At 36.2% G+C, this 19,150-nt stretch overlaps 1 protein-coding gene across 1 annotated transcript in view; it reads left to right on the forward strand.

The window, feature by feature from the left end:
* Positions 1 to 18,724, forward strand: part of LOC145982351 (WD repeat-containing protein 3-like) — an 81,940-nt gene extending 63,216 nt beyond the window's left edge. Inside the window, exons 13-15 of the mRNA XM_083115908.1 lie at positions 1,515 to 1,702; positions 6,931 to 7,153; positions 18,516 to 18,724. Of these exons, the coding sequence (XP_082972034.1) occupies positions 1,515 to 1,702; positions 6,931 to 7,153; positions 18,516 to 18,680 (576 nt within the window). The 3' untranslated portion in view covers positions 18,681 to 18,724. The remainder of the gene's footprint in view (positions 1 to 1,514; positions 1,703 to 6,930; positions 7,154 to 18,515) is intronic.
* Positions 18,725 to 19,150: the final 426 nt, after the last annotated feature.

Here is a 19,150-nt window from a genome sequence, read left to right on the forward strand (position 1 = left end):
AGTTTTGAAACATAGATTTTGAAATAGTCCTTTTTTTGCATAAGGAAAAATTAATATAATCAAAAAACATAAGTTCACACCACATGCTACATATAACAATACATCTAAAAAGGGGGAATGGATCGATGTGAAATCTTGATCAATATCAATAAAGTACTGTATAAAATTGACCAAACATATATAAAATTATAAATGTTCCTTGAACATAAATATTTTGTTAATCTCCTTAATTAATGTAGGAGTGGATTGCTACATACGAGGTGGTATCAAAAAGTTTCGAGGCTAGTTCTGTAACATGCTAACAGATGGCAGTACAAGGTTTCATGCACAGTCACAGGGTGCACCGACCTTCATGAGTCAGTGTGCCAAGAGACATCATCCTGTGTACATCGTGTGTTGTGCAAATGGTGCTTTTCTGACCACGTGCGTTACCACGTCTGCGATTTCATCATGAACAGCAAGTTAGAACAGAGCAAACGTGAAATTCTGCATGAAATTGGGCAAGTCTCCAAGGGAGATGCTTGACATGATTCGACAAGTTTACGGCAATGCTGCAATGAGTCCTTCGAGGTGTTTTGAGTGGCATGCGCACTTGAAGTGCAGAAGAACATCACTGGAGGGCGACGAGAGATCAGGAAGACCTTCAACGAGTGCAACCCCCGACAATGTTGAAGCCATTCAGCAAGTTGTGCATGAGGATCGTCTGAGAACAATCCACAACATTGTTGCCATTGTTCGTGTGTGTCATACGGAATCGATTTGGCACCTACGAACTTTGCCCTCTTCCTGAAGATGAAGATCCAGCTCAAATGTTACCGTTTTGACTCCATTGCGAAGATCCAGCTCGAATCGCGGAAGGTGCTTGAAATGCTTGAAAAAGACTTCCAAGACACATTCCAGAAATGGCAGGAATGCAGGAAGCACTGTATCGCTGTGCAAGAGGACTATTTTGAAAGTTACTATGTAAACCTAGGTAACTAAAGTACTTTTTTGTAATCTGAGATAGTCTCAAAACGTTTTGTTACCACCTTGTATTTGCCTTTGGGAAAGTAATTGCATATTTAGAAATTTTCTTTCCTATAATTTCCGCGACAAATAAATTATGTGTTTATGTTGATAAAAGTAATAACAGTAATTTGCAATACATTATAGGCTACTTAAGAATATATTAATCAGTTAAAATTTTGGAAATTTTAATGATATGTCTGTATTGTCCAATACTCACAGAGTATCATTGTCCCTACTGTAAACAGTCAAGGTTTAACACGTTGACTGCCACAATAAAAGAAATTACTATTAACGTAACATGTATGTTATAGCATGGTAGTGCAAGTTGCCCGTGAACCATGAGGTGTAAAGAGACGTGCGAGTTAAATACAACTCACATGGCAGTTAACGTGTTAAAAATGGAGGAAATGATATTAAAAAACAGGGAAGAAAGATATGGAGTCAGAAGGGCGTTGTAAAAACGTTGTTGTTGGAAACGTGTAATAATTACTGTGCTTGTATTTTAGGCTGAACTGCTCCTGGAAGCACTAGAGGAATGTTGCAAGTACAAGGAGCAACTAGATGAATACAAATTGCTAATACAGCAGTCGGACAAAAATATTGCACCACCAACAGTACCGCTATTGATGACCGCCTACCAGACCAAAACAATAGAAGAATTTTTGGTGGTTGTTCTTAACAAGATACGATCAAGGTTTGTTGATATTCTACATCTCTAGTCTTTCATCCTGTTCATTGCTTATATTTTGTTTCTTATGCACATCCTTTCTTATTTGTCCAGTGCTACTGAGAACATACAGGGTTTCCGAGAATGATTGTTGGGGTTTTGTGAGTAATTGTGAAAGATATGTTACAAGGTGTACCTTGTAATTTGTTTTATTAGATTCAGCAACTGTTTCTACGCATGTAATGCATTGTTTGTAGGCAGCACCACGAAGTGCAGAATGAGGAAACTAAGCAGAACAATTGCATTATGCACTATCTTGTAGGTAGTTGCAGTGTAAATTGGTGCATTAGGTGTTAGTTTTCTAGAAAGGTTGATTGGAAGAAAGGAACTCATCCTACAAGACCTTATCCCATTCAACTTCTTCCTGTTGGGTCATGTCAAGACCATGGTTTGCAGTGAAAAAAAAAAAATCAAAATGTGGACCCTCTAAAAGCAAGGATCAGGGCAGAAATTTACAGTGTTATTTTAAACGTTCTTTCTTGAGCATGGACTGAAATTGGGTTTCATTATGATATGTGTCGTGCTGTCATTGGTGGGCACATTGAAAACTATTGGCGTATGAATGTTGTCCAGAATGGTTTCAGTTAATGCAGAATTTGTTGTAGTTTCTAAATCATGTATGTTTGAGTTGATAAACCTAATGAATAAAGGCATGCATATTTTGTTTGTGACGAAAACACAAAATGTGAAATATCACATTGTAATGCTAATTTTTCATGTTTCTGAAAGGTGTGAGGTGGATTTTACTACCCTCTTTTGTCACGAAATGATGCGAAATGAACTGCAAAATGCGAAATTGACTCTTAAACACGAAATTTACCGTTTATATACAGACGTGACACTTTCTGAAGTCAGAAATATCCTGCGAGTTATGCAATTCACGGAAGATTGATTAATTTTGCTGGAAACATTTGAGAAGCAAAAATGGACTCCTTTATACAGGAATAAACTTAATATTCTGGTAATGATTTAATGTGCTATTAGAAGGGATATGTTTATTTTGTGTAATAGTGCAGTTTTTAAATCAAATGTGGGATTATATTCACATTTTTAAAACCAAAATGTCATTTTATGTGCTGCTCTTTCACCGCTATAACAGCGAAATTGCATTTTATTTACCGCTTTTGAACCCGAAATTGACTCTGTTTTTGTACCGAAATTTTGCTTTTTTATTTACCAAAAATATGTGCCTCTACTAATGAAACATCTTAGAATGTATATTTCACAATAACCTCACCAAACCTCATAATTTCTTCTCGGGAACCCTGTATTTTAAAGCTTATGACAATAAAAAAGAAGTTCCTTTGCATATCAGTTTTGAAATGTGTGTTTAGTGAGTTACAGCTATAGGGGGATACACTTTAAGTAAGATAGAAGTGTGACAAACAGAAGGAGAGCATAGTAGGAATGAAACTTTATGGGACTGATTTTTTTGACCAAATCCTTTATTGTCAAATACTTATTTGCATGTGTCACCCTTCCAAGTACTCCCCTCCAGAGTCCATACATTATTCAAAGGTTCTGGAAGCATCTTAATGCCCTTTTCATAAAAGTTTTTCAGTTGCCTGCATATCCACTCCTGAACACTGCAGATGACGCCATCGTTATCTGCAAACCGCATGCCTTCCAAGTCGGATTTAAACCTTCCAAACAGGTAGACATCACTTAGGGCCAAATCGGGGCTGTGTGGCAGAATGTCCCATTTCAATTTTATGAGGGTTGCCGTAGTTTGCATTGTCTTGAATGAAGGATACCCGCTTTCCACCTCTCTTCCGCTTGGATCGGATCTTTTCCTTCACTTCTGTTGTCAGGAGTTCTGAGTAATAAGCTGCAGTGACTGTTCTGGCATCTGTAGGAAAGTTTACATGTATATTACCCTGCCAGTCCCAAAAAAACATTGCCATCACTTTTCGTACCGAACGGGTCCTCCGTGCTTTCTTGGGTCTGGGATAACCTTTGTGCCGCCACTCACGTGATGACTGCTGCAACTCGGGAATAAAATAGTGAACCCATAGTACTTACACCACTCAAACACACAGGTTTGTGAGAGAGACTCTTCCCCGTACTGTTGTTTGAGTCTCTGCAAAATTTCAGATGGCTGGATGTTTTCTCCAACAAGAAATTTGATCACAATGCGTTGTTCCACACTCCGCAACAGCTTCTGTTTGCTCATCACTCTAGCAACACTCAGACATGACTGAGCAGGTTCTAACCTGCACGGGAGGGAGAGGGGGGTTGTAGCTATATTCTCCCAAGGATGCACAACTGCTGCGCATGGCAGGTTGTTTGAAAGAAAATCAGTCCCATTCATATTTGAAGGACCTAGTAATGTGAATTAGGCAATGATTTTGTTTTTATGATAAATAATGTAAATATCTCACACTTTGTTTTATTGATATTCCTGGCACATATTTGGTTTTTACACAATATTTCAATTATTTAAAACAGTCTTCTTCAGGTGAGTAATAACAAAGATGCTATTGTGTGTTGATTTGGTCAGAAACTGGTTTGAGGGGGTGTAATACTTATATTATTTATCATAAATCATCTTGGGGCAAGTGATAAGCTATGGTTTAATTGAAGATTTATTTATTAAGCCACGGTAGCTCAGTCGTTAGGGCATCTGACTACCATGCGAGAGACCCGGGTTCGATCCCGACCTGTTTAAGTGGCTCCGGCGTCCACCCAGCATCGTATGAAGTGGGTACCTGGAGGAAACTCTTGGGGGTAAAGGTGGCCAGGGGCGTAGTGCTGATCATATCACCCCCAACTTCGGCCGTGATCAAGAAAGTGTGGGGCCCTAACCCCACACCCCCTATATGCCTTAATGGCATGGTGCATTGCACAGGGGAGCACTTTACCTTTACTTTATTATTTTGAATTGGATATAGGATCTTAAAATATTGTAAAGTGATATTTGTCTGTTATGAATTTTTATCATGTCTTGTCAATCCTATAGTGAAAATGCAGTGGAATCCTGATTTTACATTCCCAGATTTTTTACATATTTTCACTATAAGTTTCCTAGCCACAGACTTAATGAACTGTAATTCTAACAATATACAATAGTTTCAAAATTGTAAGTTTTGTACAGGTTACTGCAACAATTCACCAGCTGAATGCTGTTTTGTCAAATCTCGACTTTCTGTTGGAAGTGAGACACTATAGTGTTCCATACATTTTAATGCATCACGTTCAGAAGTGATGTATGTGGATGTCAAGTAGTGTTAATGAACTGTTTGCGCAAATTGTGTAATGAATTTAAAATCCATATAAATCCAACATCAATCAGCTCTCCTGAAGAGATAGTGCAGATGGACATTCAACAAAACAGTATTCAGCTGGCCAATTCTTTGTAAATGTGTTTAAAGAGTTCCATTTTTTGGGACATAATATGCATGAGAAGAGGATTTGAAGTTCCTCAGCCATGTTGTTATAAAATACCTAATATTTGCACTTTTCTTAGTGATCACTTTGCTTATATATTTGAATTTGAGAAATTGTTGCCCTACTTCTTCATTGTGCTACGATGTTATTTACAGCATTTAATGGCAGGGTGGGTTGGCAACACAGAATTGGTTTAGATACTTAGAAGTGAGGGTGACTGGTATGTTAGTTTGTTTCTCTCAACAGAACCAACAGTATAAAACATTTGGCTTTGTTTAATAAGTGTATCATTTGATTACCATGTAGCACGACCAACTCATTATTAAATAACAGCATTACACGTAGACATTGTCAAGAAGGATCAAGGTGTTTTTGCCTTAGCTGTACCAAATTTCACCCCTGTATCTTGGAGGGTCGATCCCGTTAAAGAGAATGCTATGAATCAGAAGTAGAGCAAATTGCAATGACACAAAGTTCTGAACATGGATACGTGTATTCCAGTTATCGAAACAAAGTTACCTGACTCACTTATAATACAACTTATGAGAGAAGATAAGCAGTGGTGAGCACTGTAAAAGGTAAAACTTCCCATACACATTCACAATCTCAGCAATTTGCGGAGGTATACCCCAGGCTCCATTCAGGTTTTTCAATGACCGTTTGGAATTTTATATCAAGTGACCAGAATTTCATATTGGCCCTCCCTAATAAATAGGCACTTAGGCTTACATACTGAAAAGTGTGGAAATAAGAAGTAACAGCAGAAAATTTTGTATATGAAACTGGAACAAAATATAATCTGATGTAATCGGCACTAATATTGAGTCTGAAATCTTCAAATTTCCCGAAATTTTGGTGTTTCTTACCAAATTTCCCTTTTCACTTAAAATTCGGCTTGAATTTACCTGCAATAAACAAAATTTTCCTTCATGTGGTAACACTGCAGTGAACTCCTTGTGAGTTCCTCTCTAGTGTTTTTCCTTCTTCTATAGAGTTTCAGAGTTGAATAATACCTAGGATTTCAGTGTAGTTGTAAAGATAGGGATGGGCCGATATGAGATCTTGGCCGATACCGATAAAGTAACGATATAAAATTTACCGATACCGATAAACGATATTCTACTGATCCGATATAAAATTAGAAATGGTCCTTGAAGAACCTGAAAGTTTCATTGACCTCTTTAATAAATGTGTGTTTGAAGGTGACTGCAGTGAAAAATAAATTGCATATTTAGACATTAACTTTCTTAAAAATTAGGGCTTGGAGATTATCCATAAAAAATACAACAAAATGGCAGAATTTTGCACTAAATTATCAGATATTTATCGATATATCAGATCGGTAAAATAATCGGTAATTTTACCGATAAACCGATATGCCTATATCAGTCAATACCGATAGAGTACCGATTAATCGGTCCCATCCCTAAAAGATATTAATGGTAACATTTTTGCATATTTTTTTCAACACCTTTCCTATCATAAATACATAGAAACTTAGAACTCACTTTTCCACGAAAGTGCTTTTGGTTGTTCTTTTAATTTTGTGAGACTTGCTCTACTGTAGTGTACCAAAAACAACTTAATGGCAAAGTGAGTACTTTCTCTCTATTTATTTCCTACCCCACATCTGTCTTTCCCATCCTTTCAAAACTAATGTGAGACGAACAAAAATATTAGAAAGTTTTTTAAGTAAGAGTACATTTTTTTTCAACATTGTGAAACTGCATGTACAGTCATTTTTACCATTGTCAGAGAGAAAATAATCAGTAGGTTTAGACTGTTCATTGTGTTTTCCCTGGTTTCAGTGACCTGGAAGAAGCCCTGCTTCTCTTGCCCTTCTCTGCCGTCTCTCAGCTGCTAAGTTTCCTGGTGGGTGTGTTGGAGCGAGGCTTGGAGACCGAGTTGGTGTGCCGCAGCACCATGTTTCTTCTTAAGGTTCACCATGGACCCATTGTCAGCAACCATGCTCTGCTGGATGTCATCACTAAGTTGGAGAAGCTAGTTTTGAGGAGGGTCAATGAATTTAGGGTATGTAACTTTTCACTTTAAAATACTTACCTTGTCGAATTTGATGTATTTTTACCATATTTGGCAGTCCACCATCCCAGAATTATGTATTTTAAGCTGACATAGAATGTACCAAAATATATTTTCAGATATTTTTTTTTGGGGGGGGAAGGACATTAAACACTACTCTATCAGCATTGGCATATATAGGCATATCAATTTATCAGTAAAATTGCCAATAATTTTACTGATCCAGTATATCTATATACAGGGTGTTCATAAAGTTGATTGATTGATTGATGGTTGCCAGAGCAATTATTAATCCGGATTCGAATCTTACTTGGATTACAAATCCTTTAAATTATAATGTTACAATTAAGAAAGACACTATTATCAAGGAAGATGAAACATGGGATAGGCCAATCATTAGTAACAATAATGATGAGAATAAGGATGGAATTGGTGAACAGGTACAGGTTTTCGCGACGGAAGAGTCAGGAAACATCAATGTTACACGGGCAGACCCTAGTCGGTTTGATGCAAATCCGAATTTAGAACCCCAGCAAAAGGAGCAACTTTTGGCTGTTTTAATGAAATATCCACATGCTTTTGCGTGGTCAAAGGATGATATAGGTAGAGCCACGAATTATAAACATAGAATTCAAATAAAAGATGGCACAGAATTTCACTTAAAATCCTACCCAATTCCAGTTCACCTTCGTGATGAAATTAAATATCAGATTGAGACTTTATTAAAGCAAGGGGTTATTTCTCCTACACAATCACCCTTCAACTCTCCAGTTATCCTTGTAAAAAAGGCAAGGGGGATTATAGATTATGCCAGGATTATCGCAGATTGAATGTATCGTCTGTATTTGACACTCTGGGGGTGAATAATATCAATGAAATATTATACAATATGGGGGCAAGAAATATTACTGTACGGCAGACTTAAAAAGTGGTTTCTTTAATATCCCTCTCACCGAGGACAGTAAGAAATATACAGCATTTACAATACCAGGAATGTCACAGTATCAAATGAATGTAGTCCCACAGGGCTACGTCAGTTCATCAAGTGCAATGACCCGCTGCGTTCAGTTAGCATGCTCGAATATGGATCCGAATCACTTTGCCCATTATATAGATGATTTGTTCTGCTTTGGAAACACCTTTGAAGAAATGCTCATTACTCTGGAGAAAATGTTACAATGTTTACTGGCCGTGGGATTGAAACTTGCAGTAGAAAAATGTCACTTCGGCTTCACTGAGATTATCGCTTTAGGACATAAAATTTCGAAATTTGCCTATCTGATCAACGACAAAATCATTGATTCCATCAAGAAATATAAGACACCGACAACTGTGAATCAAGTTTGCACATTTCTCGGATTAACATCTTATGTCAGGAAATTTTTAAAATCATACTCCGAGATTGCACTCCCTCTTCAAAAATTGATCGGGAAAAAGAAGAAATTTGTCTGGAATGAAGAACAGCAAACAGCGTTTGAGAGGTTGAAAGAAACTTTACTTACAGCTCCTGTATTGATGGCATATGACCCATTCAAAGAAGTAAGGGTATTTACGGATGCAAGCAGTAAGGCTATTGGTGCGGTGATTTTACAACCAAGTGCAAATGGTGATTTTCAGCCTATTTCATATTGCATTACGGTGTTAAAAGACCATGAAAAGCCAACATTTTGATTTATTTGCCCATAACAAAGCCATCACATTCATTCGGTCCTCAACACAACTTTCAAATAAATTACTTAGGTGGTCGATGCTGATGTCTGAGTTTGATTTTACACCAATTCACTGTAAAACCACACAAAATATGGCAGATGCTTTAAGCAGAGAGACAGAACATGATCCAATTGATGTTGCTGTGCACCAGCGAGGTGATTCTTTTTTTGGAAGGAAAAGAAGATGAGGGGGGGCAACAACCCACCCAACCCCTCCCTACAGAGACAAGCCTGTTATTATGTTATGGAAAATGGACATCTTTATAGACAACATAAACTGGGAGCTACGAGTAAAAAATTGTTATGCATACCGAAGTCACTTTGTAACACTGTTATTGAGACATTGCACAGTTTACAAGCTGGAGGAGTGCATTATGCCATCACTAAAACATACAAAAATGCACTGAATAGGATTTACTTTCCATTCATGAATAATCATATTCAGGAAATGGTCAAGAAATGTATGATCTGTTAACAGAATAAGCGAATTAAAGGAGCACCATATGGGGAACTTTTAATGTTCACCGAAACCATTTGATAGAATTGCCTTAGATTTTAGTGGACCGTATCCACCAAGTGGTTTGCTTCGCCATAAATATATAATAAGTGCAATATATCATGGTACTTGACTTTTTATTGCTCAATCAGTAGCAGATACTCCAAGTGAGACATCAGCCAACTTTATTTTCAAAAATGTAATTTTGCGATATGGTTGTCCATCTCATATAGATACGGATCGTGGAAGTTCATTTACGTCTAGTTTATTTAGAGAATTATCGGAGAAATTATGACGGTTATTGTCATACGAGGGTCACTATTTATATTTTGAGCCTAACAATGAAAAAACAGGAATTTGGCATTGAAAACTGCTTTATTGTTTTTCGAAGTATTCTCCTTTATGGTCAATACACTTTTGCATTCGTTCGAACCATTTGTCAAAGCAGTTTTTCCAATCTTCTTGAGACACCTCCATAATATGGTTTTTGAACGCATCAACGGCATCTTCCGCCGACGAAAATCGTTGTCCACACAATTTATTCTTGACATTCGGGAACAAGAAGAAGTCATTGGGTGCCAAATCAGGACTGTACGGCAGATGACCCATCAATTCGATTTTTTGACTGTTCATAAAGTCGGTTGTTAGACAAGATGTGTGACAGCTGGCATTGTCTTGATGAAGAAAGATCCGACGGCGTTTGTTTGTTTTCCGTATTTGACCGAAGACCTCTGGCAAACAAATTGTTGTGTACCATTCAGAGTTGACCGTTCTACGTTCCTCTAAAGGCACAGTTCCATTTGACCAGTTTTCCCGAAAAAAACAGGCAACCATTTGTTTCGATGTGCTTCGAGCGCGAACAACTTTTGTTGGATTAGGTTCATCTTGAAACACCCATACAGTCGACTGCTGTTTACGTTCCGGCTCATATGCATATATCCATGATTCGTCACCTGTTACAATCTTATATACGTCTTTTGAAGCACCACGATTGTATTTATTGAACATTTGTTTGCATCAATTGACGCGAGCGTCTTTTTTGAGTTTTCGTCAAATTGTGTGGGATCCAACGAGAACATACCTTTCTCACAGCTAAATGATCATGTAATATTTTATATATGCTGGTGGAACTAATACCTATGGTTGCCTCAATCTCACAGTATGTCACATGACGATCTTGCAGTATTAGGTTTTGCACAGCATCAATGTTTTCTTGAACAACAACTGATTTTGGACAACCTTCGTGAATCTCGTCGGTGAGCGAATGGCGGCCACGATTAAATTTGTTATACCAGCGTTTCACAGTGGCAAAGGATGGGGCTTCATTGCCAAATGTGGAAGCAAGTTGATCGATGCACTCTTGTCTTGATAATCCACGTCGAAAATCGTAAAAAATCATCGCACGAAAATGTTCACGAGTTAATTCCATTTTATTGTTGTCGCGCAATCTCCAAGGCAACATAAACAACACAAATGAAGCTATTGACAAAACATTTGAAGTACGTTATGGTCAATAATGCCAGACGATTCCATACAAACGTCAAATCGCGCCTAACTTCAATCAGTGTTGCCAAGGCTCAAAATATAAATAGTGACCCTCGTATGGTTAATACAATGCAATGTATGTTGAGAACATTTAGATAATCAACGCACGTCCATAAACTCGTAAAATACTAATTTCAGAGAATTCACGATAGATTTAGCGTAACTGCTGTAAAGTATACTTTTACTCACATTAATTCCGGATAATAATGCTAGATGGCACCATTTGAAAGTTATGATAAATTGTACAATTCTTGAATTGTGTGTTACTTGAATGTTATATTGAAGTTAAACTCAGTCATTCTTATACAGGGTGACTTGTAATTAGATGTATTCCCTGAAAGGTGTTAAAGTAGAGACAATTTGCAATAAATTTGACCATATGATACCTCGTCCGAAAATTAGTAGTTTTCGAGATAAACGAATTTCTATTGTTTTTTTTTAAAAAAATGACAATTATTCACATAAGATGAATTGAGAAAAAACTGCTCATTGTATGGAACTTATTTCAGCATTTTCTGATATCTAACAAATAAGTGATTCGTTGAAAAAAAAAAGTTTTTCATAAATAACAATCACATGTAAGTAACGGGTGGGTCTAAACTTACAAATGATGATAAAAAAATGCACTCTTAGTTTACTTGGCAACATATTAATAACAAAAATGATATGACATGAAGCGTACAAATTACTTTAATTACTTCCTTGCGTCATCTGCTATCAAACAAGGTACAAATGTTGCTAACATTCACATTTGTGTACAAGAAATAATACTTCATTCATCTTCATGTGAATGGAATCAATGAACAATACAATATGAACATTACACGGCTTGCTCAAAGTGGGCACATCCGTTATGAATGCAGGCACACAGTTTTTTACTGACATTTGGTCTCGTAACTCGTGATGTGATGGTGTCCTTGATGTGTTGACCAGCTTTTAAGATCCTCTCCCTGAGCTCTTCTTGTGAGTTTACCAGTGTCTTGTAAACTAATTCCTTCATGTTGCTCCACCCGTTACTTATATGTGATTGTTATTTAGGAAAAACTTTTTTTTCAACAAACCACTTATTTGTTAGCTATCAGAAAACGCTGAAATAAGTTCCATGCAATGAGCAGTTTTTTCTCAATTTGTATTTTTATGTGGAAAATTGTCAGTTTTTAAAAAAACAATAGAAATTCGATTATCTCGAACTACTAATTTTCGGATGGGGTACCGTATGGTCAAATTTATTGCAAATTGTCTCTACTTTAACCCCTTTCAGGGAATACATCTAATTACAAGTCACCCTGTATAAGCACCTTTGTAACCAATTTTGATCTATTGTTGTTGAAGATCGCATTGTCATAAAATTTACTGCGAAAAAGTTTGCTGTCGCTTATGCACAAGGACATTTTGATTTGACGGCAGCTGCATGCATGGACAATTTGCAGTTATGGCGATAAATTATAAAACTTACAGCGTGTTATTCTCCTTTTTATCGCATAAATAAAGGTAGAAAGTTTATTCAAACATTTATTGCAAAAGGATCCTTGACACATACATATGCAAGTTATTGTGATGATATATAAATATGTAAATTGACAAGTTATCCGGGATAATTGTGTTGTGCACAAAAGGACGGTGGGAAGGAGTAGAAGAAGAGGAAGAAAAAGTGGGAGTTGGCTGACAAAAATGGTGACTAAAAGAGCATTGTGGTGAAGAGTGAGGAAATTAAATATTTCCGTGGATTTCCATGGTCACACGTTTGCGGGACGAAAAATGAGGTTTTTTTTCCATACCGCTAATGGACGATGAATGTTTGCAAATAATAATAGAGAACGGTAATGTTGTAAGTTAAATGACGAAATCATCATTGACAAATAATTCGCATATGGACTGTTATTTGGCATCTTTTCACAAGGTAAGCTGCTGTTATCTAAACATTTCTACATGAGCTCATGTCATCACATTATAGGTAGATCTACCAAATTGACATTGTCAGTAAATGCATGCAATTGTGTGAAGTGTGTGTCGCAAGATTAACTACGCAAAGTTCGTGTTGAACCGTATGGTGCATAGTAAATGACGGGTGACGCTTTCTTCATTTGGATCAAGTACACATATAAAACAAGCAAGAATCTTGTTCATTTCTATTAAAAATAGTTGAACTTTGTCTAGCATCTTACTCAATCGTTATTACATTGAAAACCATGAGTGGTTAAGGAAATTTGGTAATTTCAATTTTCTTGTGGTCATGTGACCATATATGGGTGTAATTGTAGTAAAAACAAAACTAAAAGAAATCCAGTGGAATTTATCGTGCAACTCGCAAGTAGTTGAGTAATGAAAGTTGAATATCTCTTTCATTGTTTGATTTATGGTTCTGTATTTGGTAGAGACCAAAACCGGTAACTAGATGCGGTGTTGCCTAGTGGGTCAAGCCATACACAGTTTCGATCCAGTTTCCTTGAAGTGAAAGGAATTAGCTGTTCATGTTGAATATAAATTGCAATGTTAGTTCACAAAGTAGTGGTGTATCTTGCGTATTCCAATGCAGTGGATATGTAAAGTTTCATATCAATAAATATGTCTAAAGAAATTTAATGTCTATTTCAACCCAAAATACACGAGTCATGATATGTATAACACCATTAAACCTTGTTTCCATGATTATGAAAAACTAAATATGCTGACCAAGGCAGTAATTTATTTTATTAAAAACATAAACTAAACGTAATGTTTCAACCTTCTAGCAAGGTCTTCTTCAGACTCTGTATCAAGTACAAACTTTGCTAGAAGGTTGAAACGTTACGTTTAGTTTATGTTTTTAATGAAATAAATTACTGCCTTGGTCAGCATATTTAGTTTTTCATGATATGTATATTTGGTGAGATATCCTGTTCTATTGTTATTATGTTCCTTACAGAGGTATAATGCTTCGAGTGTGCTGTGTTCGCGACTAAAGTTGTTGCTTGCTAACATTTGATGTGTCTATTTCTTGGAAAGTATTAAGGGTAACAGACGCTCTGGTTCTTGGGACGTGTTAACGGGTTCGAGTCATAGGAAAGGGTTAGGTTGAATTAGGGGTATTCTGTACTTAGGCAGTTGGCTTGAAGGATTCAATTATATTTTTCTCCCAAATCGCGCTTTCAGGTGCTGGGAGTGTGACCTGTGGGTGGCTTCCTGCAAAATAAGGTGATAACAGTGAGAACTCAGGTTTAAAAAAAAAATGTAGTGGATGTCGCATAGAGATGTCAGGTGGATTGTTTAAGCCTACGGGGTGTCGTCTTGGTTAAGTTAGGGAAAATACTGTTTGGAGTTCTCAGGTCTCCTGGAGTGTCACAAAATGTGGAATCCGTCTGAAATTAGCCCCAGCAGCTAATCACAATTTGATTGGTTTGATTGAAAGATCACATGGCATTTTACAGGGACTTGTAACGAGTGCACTCACGGTCCCAGAAATGACGTGTCTTTCATACCCCGGCACGGGGCCAAACGTCGTTATGTGTACGGGAAACCGGTCATGACTCTTACGGTCCAGGTTTTTAAGTTCGGTACTGAGACTGTCGTTTATTGTCGTACTAATGCGAGGCGGAGATAAATACCTTGAAATATTACACTGTTTTGTTTACCTTAGATATGTAGATTCGAACAATCATAACACACTAATAGCATAATATCAGATACCTGAAAAACATCAAATAACAACACTGACGAATGGTAAAAACGTGATTATATTGTAACAACAAAATTATATTGCAATCAACAACTGTTTACATCGCCTCCTCAATCGCTCACTCATTCACTCTCTTTCATTCGCACATCTGAGGTATTTTTACATGTGGATATACATACAAATCATGAATCTGATCAACATACCCTTCCTTTTTAGTTTTGAACCTTTATATGAATTTAGGTCATTTGTCTGCCCGCTCCTGTGCTCTTTTAATTTAAATTATGCGCCAGCCCTCGGAAAAGCAGTTATCTAAAACAATTGAGTCGGTGTGGTTAAATCTTTCGTTCGAATGAACGTACGCATCAAGTCATAAGCACGACATTTACCAAGTTTCTCGGACTGGGGTCATACACACAAGCCTCTCTCGTCCCTTGAGAACAAATACACCATAACATGTAGCGCGGCGATGCTCTCTCTACAAAATCTGGGTAAAAACTGTTTGTTGGACTTGTAGTACTCTCGATTTATACCGCTTTCAAATTTGTCCGTTGAAAATCATGCTAAAGTGGCTTGGCTTGGGTTTCCGAAGAGATGGAAATGACCTCTGTCCATTGTCTTGAAACGCAGTCACAAGGCACGTCCTCGATTCTTGCAAGCTTGGGCTCCAGCTGATTATCCTGGTCATCCGTGAAAAATAGGTTCGCCCACCCGCTGTGACTCCTCGGCCGGTCCCGACGAAAATAAGTCTTCCTTTTCTCCATGACATCCCGTGTTGGTGCAAACATGTCATGTACTAGGCCGCAATGACAGTTCAGCTGTCACTCAGGAAAAACCCATCTCCCAACTCCCGATGTCTGTCTCGGATACAAATTTATCCACAAAATAAATCAAACCTCACACTTTTATATTTGAACATAAAATGAATCAATAAACAAAAATAATTTATATCGAACTGCGTTTCACATGTCACTGGATACTGTGACAGACTTATGAAAAACTTTATGAATTCAAAACACACAGACTGGCTTTTATATTTACAATCAGCTGTGTGCTGATTGTAAATATAATGTTATATAATGTTAACTACCAGGAGAATTTGAAAAACAATCCATTTTTTCTTCTTCATGAATTTAAGCCCAGATTGGTTTTGGAAAGCAGACTATATTTAATGGCCAGTGAGAATGTAAACAACGAGACAAGAATCAATATTCTTGAAAAAGTGCGAGAAGCCGCCCATCATACTCTACAGAAATGTCACCAACAAGCAAAGAAATACTACGATAAGCACCACCAGTCCATTGATTTTGTGCCAGGAGAATTGGTTCTCATTTTCCATGGGAATCATCACGTACATAGAGCCAAATGTTTTTTGGGGGTTTACAAAGGACCTGCTATAATTATAGCAAAGGAAAACCCTAATGTCTACACAGTGGAATTTAAGACGAAACGAGGCAAGACAATCGTAGATTCTATCTCAGTCCAGAGATTAAAAAAATACTACGCTTTGGAACACAGTAGCAGCGATGAGAATGTAAATTGTGATGATGAGAATGAAGAACAGGAACAGCAGGAGTGAATAAGTGAGAACATACCTTTTACACTGTATATAACTTCCTTTTCACTACTCTAATGCACTAAATAAATTTTACATCTTGCAAATATTTTCTTTAATGATAAAACACTAAATTAATGTGAAATATTATTGTTTAGCCCTTAATAATTGCACGACAGTGTAAAACTAGTTATTACCACATTAACATCATTAGTTAAAAGTCATAGACATCGAGGTTTCATATTTATGAACAAGTACAGTAACGCGCGAAAATAATAATAATTAATATTATGTATTCACGAATAGTGAAGGGTCCCAGGTTCGATACCCAGTGGAGGCACAAGTGTTTCGGATTCCACTTTAAACTGTAGGTCCAGTCCCGATTAGCCTTACTGTGCATAAAGTGGACTTAAAACAACATATTAGTCAATCAATCATGAATAGTGAACAAAGGGAATGTTGATGAATGTAAACAGCACATAAGAAATTTTCCTCACATTTCTGTAGGCCTTCAGAGAACTGATGGAAATAATATTTTGTGAACTACAAAAGATAAATAATGTAAGTCAATAATAGACTTTAGAATTTTTATAAATATAATGTGTTAAACACATTCAGTAAGATAAAATGAGAATTAAAATTCTCTATGATTTAGAGTGGTTAGTCAAAATAGGGTTTAAACAAGTACACATTTTAATATTTCAATTGTTAAATTTAAGTAACAATTACAATTATAATTTTATTAATTACATAAATGATAGATATATATGAGATTATCAGTTTTATAAGGTATAAACAATGTTAGAATAAAGAGAGCAGTTATAATAAGAGTTGAGTATGCGTACAGCCAGTAAATTATTCAATAAAATGAGTTACAGATCAATAATGACTAAAATAAGTATTGCGATACTAAGAATTATAATATAGATGATAATAATAATGAACAGAATAGTGAATATATTGAGTTCTTGGATAATTATAATGGCCAAATAAAATGTATCATATGGAAATAATGGAAAATTAAGATCGTCTTTATAATTATATGCATTCTACATTAAGATTTAATTATTTTGTATATCTTTCTTACATAACTTTACATCCAAACTAGATTTGAAATCTTAATGTGAAGATTAAGAAGTCAATTAAGAGCATAGGAGAAATAAGTAATATTTTACACATACAGTCATGCGATGAATTACGACAGCTTTGAGGAAGTAAAATATCTTTCATTAAACATGTGTATGACAATGATCCATCTAATTTGGGATATTTCATTCCAAATATCACTCTTATTAGTTTATTGAATGTTATAATCAAGTTACTTACTTCTTAAAATATGTTTTTTCTTCCGCATGGTAGAAATTTTCCATCTTGTAAAATTCCCACTTAAAATTTCCCTCACAAGTATTTCACACTTCTGAAAGTGATATCCAAAGTCAACTTCAAATGCCTTCATTATAAATGTCTTTCGTCAGCAAAAGGATAAGTTCAACTCGGATGCAACGGAAATTTTCCTTCCTCTTTAAGCAATGGAGAAACTTGAGTTACATTTAGGAAGACAGAACAACTGGAGAAATATGCAGTCAGGCATTCTATTTGTTTCTTGCTGCAACGATATCTCCCTACATCGGCACGAGGAAAATTCTTTCTTGACATGAAGTATCTAACACGTTGCAAATTAAACAGCAGATATCTCACATTCCACATTAGGCGGGGAACTGAATAAACTGCCGACCGAGCATTCTTTCAACTCAGGCTATCGGCTTCAAGGATACAAAAGAACATGTAATTTTATGTCTGTTCAGAATGATATTTCTTCGCCTGACACCATTTGGAATATAATTTGCAATTAAGTTTTCCTTTTTTTATGTCATTTAATGTTAGGTGAACATATAGTTAATATGTGGATTCTTATAGAATTTCAGCCAATAGCCTTTTATGAGTCACCAAAATTCATATACAAATAAATTATCTTTTTGCAAGTTAGGCAGTATTGTGTATTTTTGGAAAAAGAAAAGAAAACTTTTATTTTCAATGATAGAGATAAATTTATAAAATAAACATTGTTATCCTTTTCCACAAATCAATAACTCAGATCAACCTCACCTCTATTTGTAATGCTACCTGACATCACAGTTGATAAAAAATGGTGAAAAGTTCTATTGTACAAAATTGGCAGTTCACGAAAGCAACAATGTACCTCCACCATGGAAATGTTTATAAACAAATTAGATATTTGCAGTATAAATGCAAGCCTAAAAGAAGTAGCTTTTTCAGAATTCCCTTCCCTCAAAATCCAAGTATATGGAGAGATAGAAAAATATGTTATTTTTCTGTATGGGTTTTTACATAGAATGTAACATTCCAGGACTTTTCTAATGATACAACTCTTGCAGGACATGATTGGGTACAATTTCCATGGCTTGCAGTTCCTCCAGAGAGAGATTGAGATGAGGGAAGAGGTCCAGCTGTTCTACGAAGCCACTCAGAGCAGAAGAGAAAAGCAGAAATTGAAAAAGAAGAAGGAAAGGGCAATGAAACGTGCACTTATGACATTATAAATAACTGACGATAAAATTTACATTTTTGTAAATACTACTTTGTATTTTTTATGTGCCTCTTTTATACTATAGGTGTGATTTCTTTCTTTTTATCTTTAGCCTTTGTAATTAGATAATTTATTTTGAAGACAAACTTCATTCGATAATTTATTTTGAAGACAAACTTCATTCAGGAGACCAAGTTGAATGAACTTAAAATGCGAGAAAATGTAAAATGCAGGAAAATTTTATAGCATTTTGCTCTACTGGGACCATGAGAATTGAATGTATAATGTGAGAAAATGTAAAATTGCGGTTCCACTGTAGTGTATTAAAGTGCTGCATCGAGGGCCTTTTGCTCGAGCGTCTAATAGTTTGCATGGATGACAGTAGATAGTATGAAATTTGAGAGCTTCTTCACCCAATCTAATTAACACAAGAACAGGCAAAACGATCTGTATGTGCTCGAAGCCCACTAGTTCACGTATAAC

The sequence above is a fragment of the Lepisma saccharinum genome, unplaced genomic scaffold (genome assembly GCF_977018435.1).
Source record: "Lepisma saccharinum unplaced genomic scaffold, izLepSacc3.1 HAP1_SCAFFOLD_145, whole genome shotgun sequence".
Lineage (NCBI taxonomy): Eukaryota > Metazoa > Arthropoda > Insecta > Zygentoma > Lepismatidae > Lepisma > Lepisma saccharinum.